This window comes from Eptatretus burgeri, chromosome 6, assembly GCF_056783735.1.
Source record: "Eptatretus burgeri isolate ZD-2024b chromosome 6, Ebu_testis_v1, whole genome shotgun sequence".
In the NCBI taxonomy this organism is placed as follows: Eukaryota; Metazoa; Chordata; class Myxini; order Myxiniformes; family Myxinidae; genus Eptatretus; species Eptatretus burgeri.
Window position 1 is genome coordinate 20,931,854 of NC_140966.1, and position 11,965 is coordinate 20,943,818.

Below are 11,965 nucleotides of genomic sequence, written 5' to 3' on the forward strand. Positions count from 1 at the left end.
GATAGCTGAAGGAGGTTACATGTCAGGAATACCTGCAAAAACATGTACAAATCAAAATTCACTGGTTGTAAAAGTATTCAGCCCCTTCGGTCAGTACTTGGTAGAAGCACCTTTTGCAGCAATGACTGCTATGAGTCGTTTTGGGGTCGGGTCTCCACCAGCTTTGCACAGTGATATGGTGAAATCTTTGCCCATTCTTCACGTGAAAATTTCTCTAATTGTGCCAAGTTTGATGGGGATCATTGATGGATTGCAATCTTCAAGTCTCCTCCAAAATGTTCTGTTTGGTCAGTACTTTGACAGGGCCACTCAAGAACATTTATTTATTCTTATTAAACCACTCTAGTGTGGCCTTAGCTTTGCACTTCGGATCACTGTCCTGCTGAAATGTGAATCTCCTACCCGGTTTCAGATTCATGGCTGACTCAAAAGGTTTTCATCAAGGATTCTCCTATACTTTGCACCATCCATTGTCCTTTCCATCCTGACAAGTTTGCCAGTCCCTGCTGATGAAAAGAGGCTTAATAACATAATGCTGTGCCACCACCATGCTTGACAGTAGAGATGGTGTTGACTGGGTGACGTGCAGTGTTAGGCTTGTGCAGATGTAACAATTTGAATTTAGACCAAAAAGTTCAATTTATCTTGTCTGATCACCAAACCTTTCTCCACATGCCTGTAATATCATTAAGATGCTTTTTCACAAGTTCCAAACGAGCTTTTCAATGTCTTTTTCAGTATTGTCTTCATTTTTGCCACCTGTCCATAGAGGTCAGCTTTGTGCAGGGAGCGTGATATTGTCGATTGATGAACACCCCCATCTTGGACATTGAGCCTTGCAGATATTTCAAAGTCATTGTTGGATTTACAGTGATATCCCGAACCAGTTTCCTGCTTGCCCAGCTGCTGAATTTGGATGTGTGACATGATCTGGGTAGAGTCTGAATGATGTGATACATCTTCCACTTCTTATTTATGGATTTCACCATACTCAAAGGGATAATGAGTGACTGAAATCTTCTTATCATCCTCTCCTGAATGGTGCTTCTCCACCACTTTATGTCTGACTTCTTGGGAAAGCTCCTTGGTCTTCATGTTTGCCTTGTTCGTTGACCAAGTGAGTTGTACCTTAAAACTCATCATATCAGTGGGGGAGCTTAATTAGCTCACCTGGAACATAGTTCCGGAGAGCTTATGGGATGGCGCATCATCCGTCAGTCTGTCTGTCCGTCCACAAACACTTTCAACTTCTTCTCTGAACCAACACACACAATTTCAATGAAAATTGACCACAACCTTCATCACCCGTGATGTACCAGATTTTGTAAATTCCAGCACATGCTCCCATACCTCATCTGTCCTGACCTGAGCTGCAGGGTGCATCAAACGCCCCCTTTTTTGCGAAAGTTTGAAAAACATAACAGCGATAGGACAGATGTGTTTGAATACATGAAAAAACATTTCTCATTTTTTTTTCAGAATTTTCTATCATCTTGGGGGTCCGCATCGCGGTCAAAGTTCAGGCACGCAGCTCCTGCGCATTTTTCAGAATAAGTGTTATTTTTCACTGTATAGTGATCAAAACTTGTATCTGGTGGTGAAATAATTCTGACATATCAATGTACTGCTCCTTTGGTGATGTTCCAGTGATATAGAGCCAATCAAATTTTCCGGAAAATTTGCCGGAGAAGCGGGAAACTGGTGATTTTCCCAGAAAAAAAACAACAAAATAGTAACAAATGCCTCGGTTCTGTCAAATTCACGGCTTTATTACCCAGAATTATGTGTATTAATATCAAGGTACTCATATAATATCATTAATGATCAAGTTTCAAGCGTTTCCGGAGATTTGGATTCTCTTTCCTGTCATTCTCGGTGACTTGTTGCACATTCTGAAAGTGTTCTTCAGACCTAGCTGCACCGAGACAGTCCGTTCTGAGTTTTATTAGACGTTCAGCCACATCATTAGTTACATTGAGTGCTTTGGTTTTAGATTTTGAATCCACATAGGCTGGAAGTGTTGCCCACTCACTCACTTCATATTTTAAGAATGAATCGTCCAGTTCAAGTTCTCGGAACATAAACCAAGAATCAACTGAGACAAAGTCAGATAGGCTAGATGTCAAGTGAATGTCCTTGGGGAAGTGAAGCTTTCTGAAGTCTGTACCAAAGCACCCTATAGGCGCTTTTCCTCTCTATCAGGCTTGACAGTCCAAATCCAAATATCAGTCCAAATTCCTCTCTATCAGGCTTGACAGAGATGATACGGTCAGCCAGTCGACGCTTCTCTGCACTTGGAACATCCTCACTGAATAAGGCTAAGGGCACAAACTCAGCTGTTAAGTACCAAAGATGACGCTGTGGAGCTTTGATAGCGGATGCAGAAACCTTGGGGGTCCACAGATCCATAGCATACGAGATCTTTATACAGACACAAATTGTTGTATCGCACATGTACACAATCCTCCGGGAAAACACAATTTCCGGGAAAAAATACCATTTTCCGGGAAACCGTGCCAACAAATTACAAGCCAACCATGTTACAAACATCACCAAAGGAGCAGCACATTGATATGTCAGAATTATTTCACCACCAGCAACAAGTTTTGATCACTATACACTGAAAAATAACACTTATTCTGAAAAATGCGCAGGAGCTGCGTGCCTGAACTTTGACCCCGATGTGGACCCCCAAGATGATGACCGAAAATTCTGAAAAAAAAATGAGAAATGTTTTTTCATGTATTCGAACACATCTGTCCTATCGCCGTTATGTTTTTCAAACTTTCGCAAAAAAGGGGGGGGGGGGTTTGATGCACCCTACTGACCTGCCACACAAACATTTATGCTCCATCCGACAGTAACTGTGATAAAGTCTCATGCATGTAAACATACAATTATGCTTTGATTTGACTGCAATGTTCAATTACAATCGTGAAATGTCTCATTTGCTTCCTCTTCAAAATATTTTCTTTCATGAACTCACACAATTAATACACTTTGTAATTGAAATAGAAAAGAAATACTGAAAAGTTGCATAAAATCATTGCATGTCATGAGCAATGTTCTCTCGTCTTAACACACACAGTGGATTATGTCCCCTTTTTCATTTTTTATGCTTTCTGTACATTCAGGAGTTTTTATTCATGAAAATGCTACATCTTTTGTGTGTGTGTGTGTATATATGTATGTATATATATATATATATATATATATATATATATATATATATATATATATATATATATATATATATATATATATATATATATATATATATATATAATTTTGCTCAATGTTTACGTTTTGCAGCTTTGCTTGCACATGAAGCTTAATAGTTGTGAGTAAAAGCAAAAAATTATTTAGCTTTTATTACTGTATATTAGCATCATCAAATAAGTTGTACTCACATTTCAAGGGCAAAGTTATTTTATGAAAATATAATTAGAGTCCTTCTACATGCATATTAGGTGACAATGGGAAAATCAAGATAAACATTGAACTTAAACCTACGATATATCGCTCAGAATCGGAACGTCTAAAAAGCCAACATGATATTTATTGAGGTAATAGTTTAACTTGGTCCTCCAACCTCCCTTTTTGGGAACTCATCACTCTTCTAATTATATACGTCATCCCTTTTCTACTAACCTCCAAAATCCTGGCTACTACATTATGTTCATAGTCCACATTCAACCCTTTCAGCTGTTTCGAGACAGTTTCGTTTCTTTTTCCTAATGTCCAAAGTTTAAGGTAGCATTTAAAAACATGCATTTAACCACATAAAACACTGAACATGGAATCTAGGGTTCTCACTTTTATCTTTTCTCCTCTGTTTACACCTCTTTCAGGCTCATTGATAACGACAGTACCGGTTGGTGTGCATTTCTGTCTCCGACAGTACCGGATAACGACAGCTCTCTCATTTGAAATGTCTCAGTCTCTCTACATTAAACATATATCAGAGAAATTGTTTTGAAAGGCATTAAGACAAAAAGAAGCATGTAAAGTTGTTGCCTGAGTGCACCAGAAATAAGTAGTGCAAATTTAATTGTGATTGTATATTTTAGTCAAGCAAGAAATGAATATAGTTCTTTATCAAATCCACAACCATTCATTTCGACTGATATTGATCTCATATTGAACTCTTTTCCAGGTGGTATTTCACTTGTAAATCATGATTTATTCTTAGATGAGGATGTATGTATCTGAAGAAGCATTATTGTCTGTGTTCAAGTAATGGCTCGCAATAACATTTGTTTTGTAAAAAAAACACGTGCTACCCACCCCCCCCCCATCTCTGACCCAACTCTTCTTTGAACCCCACCAGCTGATTGCAAGTACCGTTTCCAGCCATGGGGACCATGCAATGATGCTACGCACCTGCGCAGTCGTACAGGGACGCTGAAGCAAGCTCTATTCAATGCTCAGTGTCATGAAACCGTCACTGCCACCAGGGAGTGTGGGAAGGGAAGGCAGCCCAAACGAAATGGTATGCAAGAGACTCTCGCCCACGCATTACATTCTCAACTGAACAAGTCACTGGCACATTGGCACTATCCAAGAACCCAGTCCTTGTCAATTTTCTGGACAAATTTATAGGCTGTTGCAGGTCAGCTTTGACTTATATTATGGCCCTCATAATTCTTATGTAAAAGTGGAAAAGGATCATCAATCATGGAGTGTACACGTTCTATAAGCTGAAATTGCAACATCTTTGCAGAAATGTTCAGCATGCTGGTGTGTCAACCAATTTGTCTGAAGAGTAAGATATATTGATTTGGTGTTCATCATGCAGGTATAAAGAAAGGACAATCTCACTATTTTGTTTTGGGTAGCCAGATACCTGAATTAACCTAATGCAAAGAGCATGGTATGATTTCTTTTTTGCAAATGGGTTGCAGCTCAAAAAACACGAATGTTATAAAGGCAGAAAAAAAACCAGGATATTTTTTAGATGTACTTCATTTTTAAATTCACTTCTTTGACATCTTCATTGATAAATTGTAGACTGATTTTAGTGCAGTACTGCCACAGAAGATAGCAATGGACATGTGGCAGTCACCCAGCAGCTTGTATGGCACTACGAGAATGAATACAAATTTAAAATACACACTTAGAATGCACACTTGTGATTTGGTTTGGTTCAAAATCAATTAATCTGTCGTGCATAATGAAATGTGAGCAAGTGCATTAACTAACAATTTTAACAGCATGATGTTGAGCTACTTTAGTGATGCTGTTGTACTCGGGTGACATTTTTTTATAAGTATGATAATATGGTTTATGGATACACTTACACAGATGCATTGTATTCCTTGTGAAACCTTTATCATGTCACACAATACATCAGATTGAATTTTATTTTCAATTTTTGCTTGTCAACCTGGCATCATCACCTGGCCTCGGCAAATGGGGTGTTTTTTTTTTTGAGGGATGCAATAAAGGTGAACTAAGAGAATGGAAAGAAGAAACTTTGTAACAGTTGGACTTTTTAGACAAGGTATGAAGGAAAGGTCGAATTGAGAGCAGTCTGTTGAAATAGAAATAGTGAATTATGGTGCAGTAATGAGAATCACACATGTGAAAGAGGAAGATGAAGCATTATCAGAGACCGTTTTTATTATTAGTATTATTATTATTGTTAGTATTATTATTATTATTATTTGTTGATAAAGATTGCATAAGATTCAGAAAAGGAAAGTTTGAAGTAAGATCGTGGAGGTGTATGGTGAATTTGGATCGGTAAACACAGAGTGAAGCTGATGGATCAATGAAAAGTACGAGGAAGAGGCTAGAGAGAGAGACGCATGGTTTCGGGAGGTGTTTAGTTAGAAAGCATACAAGAGAAAAAAATTTTTGATGGATCTTTGAAGATTAGGGAATGGGGGGTTGTAGGAAGAGATTGTGATGGTAATGGTGAGAGTAGGTCAGCTCAAGTAGAAGGAAGAAGGTGTGACGGCAGGAGGAGGAAGATGAAGAAGAAGAAGGATCGGAACTCGTGGGTATGGAGGGAGAAAGGGTTGTTGTTTGTTTTGTTATATTTTTAAAATTTAAGACAAGAAACAGAGGGTGTAGTTGGGTGGGATAGATGGCGGGGGGGGGGGCGGTGGGAAAAGTGTGGAAAATATGAATTGATGGTAATAGGGAGAGAATACGAATAAAAATGACTACCCCGAGACGGGAAGGATGGGTAGACCTCAAGGAAACCCGATAAGAAAAGGTCGACGAAAACTGACAAAATTGTATGATCTTTGAAACAAAACCTAACTAGGAATATACAGTAAACATGTAGGGAAGAAAATAAACAGTTAAAACGTGACAAATAACAACTGGAAACTTAACTTTGAGAAAGTCGGCAGAGACCCCTGAGAGGAGCAGCCATTTCCTCAAAACCTGGAACCGGAATCGGACTTTTCCCCTCTCTTATTTACTTTTTTCCACCATTAATAGGGTGATGTTATTTAGTGAGTTCAGTTAAATTACCAACGACTCCGAAGTGACTCGATTCAGTTGCAGGTTAAGCAATTTGAATCTCAAGGTTCAGGTCGCAGGTCCTGTTGAAACTTCAACATCCCAAGACGCAAAATGAGATGCGAGTTGTGAAAAAAAATATGCAATTAAGAACAGTTTGAAGCCGTCGGACAATTCCGTCGTGACCCTCTCGGACTAACGCCGGGAACTAGTCACGGGTGGGCCTTTCGGCCTCACCACGATCGTGCCAATCGGCCCCCCGCGTGGGATAGGGTTGTTCACCAAATTCGACCTACCTACGTACCCATACGGAGGGTAGACCAGGCGATCGCACCTCGCCGCAGGTCGACTTTGGACACGGGCCACTTTAAGCGACCCGTTCCGTACTATCGGGATAAACGAGCGGTGTTATCGTCAACCTCGACGGTTCCGATTAATTGTCGGGCGTATTTAGCCCACTACCAACCCCTTACGTGAAATAAGATGGAGATTCAATTAAAGAAAAGACGAAGCGAAACGGGAAAAACAGTTCAACATGAGACACATTTATTCCGCGGCACACGGAAAGCACACATATACAATTACAACAATTATGCACCAAAAGCAAATGTAAAAGAAACACAACAATTATGCACCAAAAGCAATTTCAACAAAAGAAACACAATGCAGATCTACTACCGACTACGCGAGCACACGGCAACACTTACACAGTTTTACTTTACAGACGGCGCCGACAACACATATACTCAAAAGCAAAAGAAAAGGGCCACCCTTAACGACAAGGGGGCAGACGGGCCTGGGTCCGAGATCGCGTGGAGCCTACCCGTCTTGTGATGAGCCCCAAAATGGCGGCGGTGCCCCGACTCCGCGCTCCTCCGCGGGTTTCGTTGGCGCTGCTTGGAATGGGGTGGGAACGGGGCCCCCTTTTCGCACTATCTCAGCGCGGGGGGAAAAAGGGGAGGTTGTTGATGCTCTGGGGAAAGAGGATAGCTGGCTTGCTTGGGTCCCGCGACGAGCGACTCCACTGCGCCCTCGACCGCGTTCCCGGCTTCCCCTCTCTGCAGCTCCCCAACAGACTCCGAACCCCGACAGACCGACTCTCCTCCAGACCCGTCTTGGTTGCTGCTGCCACACTCCGCCGCTGCCACACCCCTCCAACTCGCCCGAGCCCGAAACAGAAACTGACTGAATTCGCCCCGCGCTCGGCGCTTTATAGTGCGACAGGAGAAACCACATGCAAATTTCCGGATCAGGATGAACTCGGGGGCGGAGCCACGCTTGCCCATTGGACGGAGGAAAAGTGGGCGTGAACCTCCCCTGATCCTCGAATTTGTACATATCGATTCTACTCCGACGCGCCTGGAGGCGGGGAAAAATCGCCCCGCGCTTAATGATTGGACGGATCGGAAGTGGGCGTGAATCATTCCTGATCCGACCTTTCCTCGGAAAGGCCGCTTTTTGCACCCAGGGCTCAGCGTGCGTCCTGCACGAGGCCAGGACAGCCTGACGCTCGGTGCCCACAAGCGGTGCGGGAATGGCGGCAGAAGGAGGAGAGGTGAAGGTGGTGGAGGGTTTATTGTGGCGGTGATGGCCATGGCGACGCTTGGAATGGCGGTGATGCGATGTTTACGGGAGCGAGCCGTGACGGTAAAGGTCGTGGCTGTTGGCGTTGTTGTTGTTGTGAAGCGGCGTTGCGGTTGCTGGTTGTTGTGTGATGGCGGTTGAGACGTGGTTGGGTCAAAATAAAGATAGAACAGAAAAACGGCTATCTTAAAGGGTCGCAGCCCGAATGAATCACATTTATTCCCTCTAAACAACGGGTTTGGGGCTAACTACACATGTACTCAAAGAAATATCTCACCTACGGGACCTGAATGGTGGTTTGCGAATTTCCTCAACCACAACAATATATATGTATATGAATATATATATATATATATATGTATATATATATATATATATATATATATATATATATATATATATATATATATATATATATATATATATATATATATATATATATATATACAGTCAAAGCTCGTTACTATGCCACCCGGCGGGACCGAGCAAAAGTGGCATAGTAGCGAGAGTGGCATAGTAACGAGATTTTGTAAAAACGGCCTTATTTTCTCAAGTTACCCATTTGTAGTTAATCTTTAGACAAAATTTATTCCAGCAAGTAAAAGGCACGACTGTTGTATAAGCTAAGCGAACGGAGAACATACACACACTCACAGAGTTCACACACTAACATATGGCATGGCGAGAAATTCACGACACACAAAGCCTTCAAGAATCGTCGGCTGGCGCATCTTCTTTCGGCGGATCTCGTGCATCTCGTTGTCTAGCCGATCGCACGCTTGCATCACACCGGGCTTCCCGCTTCTCTGCTGCATGAACTTCCGGACGGTGCTACAAGCGCGCTGGGCTTCCTCGAACGGAACGATTTCCTCCTCGACAGTTACCTCGTCATCTTCGCTTTCCACCGGCTCCTCACTGCACAGAATCTCCTCCGCAATCTCCTCCAGCATGAAATACCCGCCAGTCGCGAGGCGCTCGTCGGCTTCGAGAAAGTCAGAAAGCTCGATCTCCTCGTTCTCGTGCATCTTTTCCTCGGCAGGCAGAGCTTCCCAGATGTCGGGCAGCTCCGCATCCTGTGGCTCAGTTTGGATCTCCTCTTCGATGAACTTGGCCTTCGCGAAACAGTTCCTGATCGTCGACTTGCCGACCTGCTCCCAAGCACGCCGGGCGACGTGTAGAGCGTCGAGCAACGTGAACTTGAACTCCTTTCCCTCGTCTATCGCCTCAAGCCGGCGGCATAGCAGGAGCTTCTTGTAGTGGCGCTTGAGGTTCTCTATGATTCCCTGATCCATTGGTTGCGAATTGGCTGTCGTGTTGGGTGGGAAGAAGACCGGTTGGATGTTGTTCAGCTCGAGCTCGGGAGGGTGGCCAGAGAAGTTATCGAGACAGACCAGCACTCTGCGTCCCTGCTGGCCGAGTCGTCCGTCCCACGCACGCAACATCTCCTCGAAAAGCTCCGCCATCATCCACGCCTTCGAGTTCGCCTTGTACTTGACCGGGATCTCTTTGTTCTTGAAGGCACGGGGTTTCTTGGAATTGCCAATCACCAGAAGAAGGAACTTCTCGCTGCCGCTCATGTTTGCCCCAACCAGAAGAGTGATCCTTTGCTTGCTTTTCTTTCCTCCAGTACACCGCTCTCCCCTGAAAGCCATGGTCTTGTTTCGGAAGCAGCTGCCAGAAGAGTCCAGTCTCGTCCAGGTTGAAGACGTCGTCTGTGGATAACTGCCCGAGTAAGGGCCGGAGAACCTGTTGTTGCCACTCAAGAAGGGATTGCGAATCCACCGCTCCAGCTTCGCCCTGCACTGTCTTGAACGTGATGCCATGGCGCTTCTTGAAATTGCCCAACCAACCGTCGCTCGCCATGAAGTCTGGGATGTGCATCAGCTCGGCCAGTTTCATCGCCTTCTCCTTGATCAGATCGCCGCTGACAGGCACATTCTGTCCTCTTGATTGCTTCAGCCACATGAGCACTCCCTCATCAAGCTTCGGGTCGTGAGCCTGCGTCAACTTCATGCGCTTCGATGGAAATCCAGCTTTGATTGCAGCCTCGATTGCATCCTTCTTGCTGAGAATGCCCTTCACGGTGATTCTCTTAACTTCGACGCCCCATTTCTTGCTAATCTCCCTGGCCAACTTGGACTGATTCGGCTCCTTCTTCGCGGCATCGATGATCTCCTTCTTCTCCTTCAGCGTAAAGTCGGTTCGCTTGCGTTTCTGAGCTGACATTATGGGCTGAATTTGAAAAAAAATGATGTCACTGTTGTACGTGTGCCTGCGTGTCTGTGTGTGTGTTCGCGCTTTTTTGTGTCTCGTTGTGCGTGTTGTGATTGGCTTGTTGTGGCTGGCATCGGGGAGAAGAATCGCGTGTTTTGACACAGTCTGACTATGCGCGTACGTATTGAGTTATGTTGTGCGCAGCTGGACTGTAGTTCGTCGCTTCGCCTTTGGACGTGAGTGTGATAATCGAGCACTGCGCAATACAGACTTTTTCACGACTCGTGCCTTTTAACAGTCACACAGTAGTGACATGGTAGCGAGAGTAGGGGGTGGCATAGTAAATTTATTTTGTATTGAATTTTGTCGGGACCGAGCAAAAGTGGTATAATAGCAAGAGTGGCATAGAAGCGAGGTGGCATAGTAACGAGCTTTGACTGTATGTATGTATATATATATATATATGGGGGGCGAGGCCCGAAATTGTGAGGACACCAACACAGGCGACGGGAATCTGGGTTGTTAGAACCAATAGTTTAAGCGAGAGGCGCTTGTTGAAAGCCCCGGGGTAGTTTAACAGTTAAATGGATAGGGTAGATTAGGAAGTGTACCCCTCCGCACCATCCATCCCCTCGCTCTCGTTGTGGGCCGCTGGACCCACTTTGGGTTAGATCGCTGAAGTCTGGGGAGGCCATCCTGAGGCTTCGTTGGGCCTCGACACAGGACGCTAGCTCTCCCTTGTTCCCCTCCGGGAAGGGAACGTAGGGGTTGGGAGTAGGCTAGGTGACAGGATAGGTTAGCCGAACAAAGACGATAAAGGGGGTTAGGGGACGATTTATAGTGGGGAAGTAAAAAAAATAAAAATAAAAAATAAAAAGTTGGGGCTAAATTGGGGTTTGACAAATTAAGGGAGTGGGTATAGACAATGACAGGCAAAGGCGATAGGTGGGAGGGAGACAGGTAGGTAGGTCTGAGCCCGCCTTCCGAGTGGCCAGCACCACCGCACTCCCTCCACCAACCTCCACTGAACGGCAAAGGCTGGCCAGCTTCATCTGCTGGCTGCGTTGCTGCAAGGCAAAGGCCGGCCCACTTCATCGGCAGCTGTTGTGTTGCTGCAAGGCCTGTGCCGGCCGCATCATCTGCAGCTGTGGTACTTCAAGGCCTGTGCCGGCCAGTTCATCTGCCGGCTGTGTTTGCCTGCAACGGCCTTCTTCTGCGGGCTGTGTTTGCCTGCTGCCTTTGCCATGCCCACTGCCCACGTTCACCAGCCCCGTTCAATTTTGCTTTGCCCCCCCCCCCCTGTTCATTGCCATGTGCGCCAGGATCAGAAAGCAACAGTTTGCAAGCTGCAAGAACTGCCCTGTTGGCAGCTACAACACGGGCCTGCAGTGGCGGCCCGTGCACCGTGTTTGCGTTCAGTTCAAACCATTCATCCATCCATTCGTTGTGTTCATTGCGTGTGCCACTTGAGCTGGCACGGAGACTGCGTTTGTGCAGCCCATGCACCGTTGTGGTTCACTGCATTCAGTTCAAACCATTCATCCATCCATTCGTTGTGTTCATTGCGTGTGCCACTTGAGCTGGCACGGAGACTGCATTTGTGCAGCCCATGCACCGTTGTGGTTCACTACGTTCAGTTCAAAAGGGAAGGCCTTGGACTGCGTGTGAGCAGCCGGCCACGTTCCCCATCACC

General features: G+C 44.8%; 1 protein-coding gene across 5 annotated transcripts in view; it reads left to right on the plus strand.

Moving 5' to 3' along the window:
- LOC147024382 (pleiotrophin-B-like) overlaps positions 1–11,965 on the plus strand; it is a 306,009-nt gene that overhangs the window by 251,024 nt on the left and 43,020 nt on the right. For all 5 annotated transcript variants that reach the window (XM_085884247.1, XM_085884249.1, XM_085884246.1 and 2 more), the window contains exon 4: positions 4,331–4,492. In XM_085884247.1, coding sequence (XP_085740373.1) covers positions 4,331–4,492 — 162 coding nt within the window. The remainder of the gene's footprint in view (positions 1–4,330; positions 4,493–11,965) is intronic.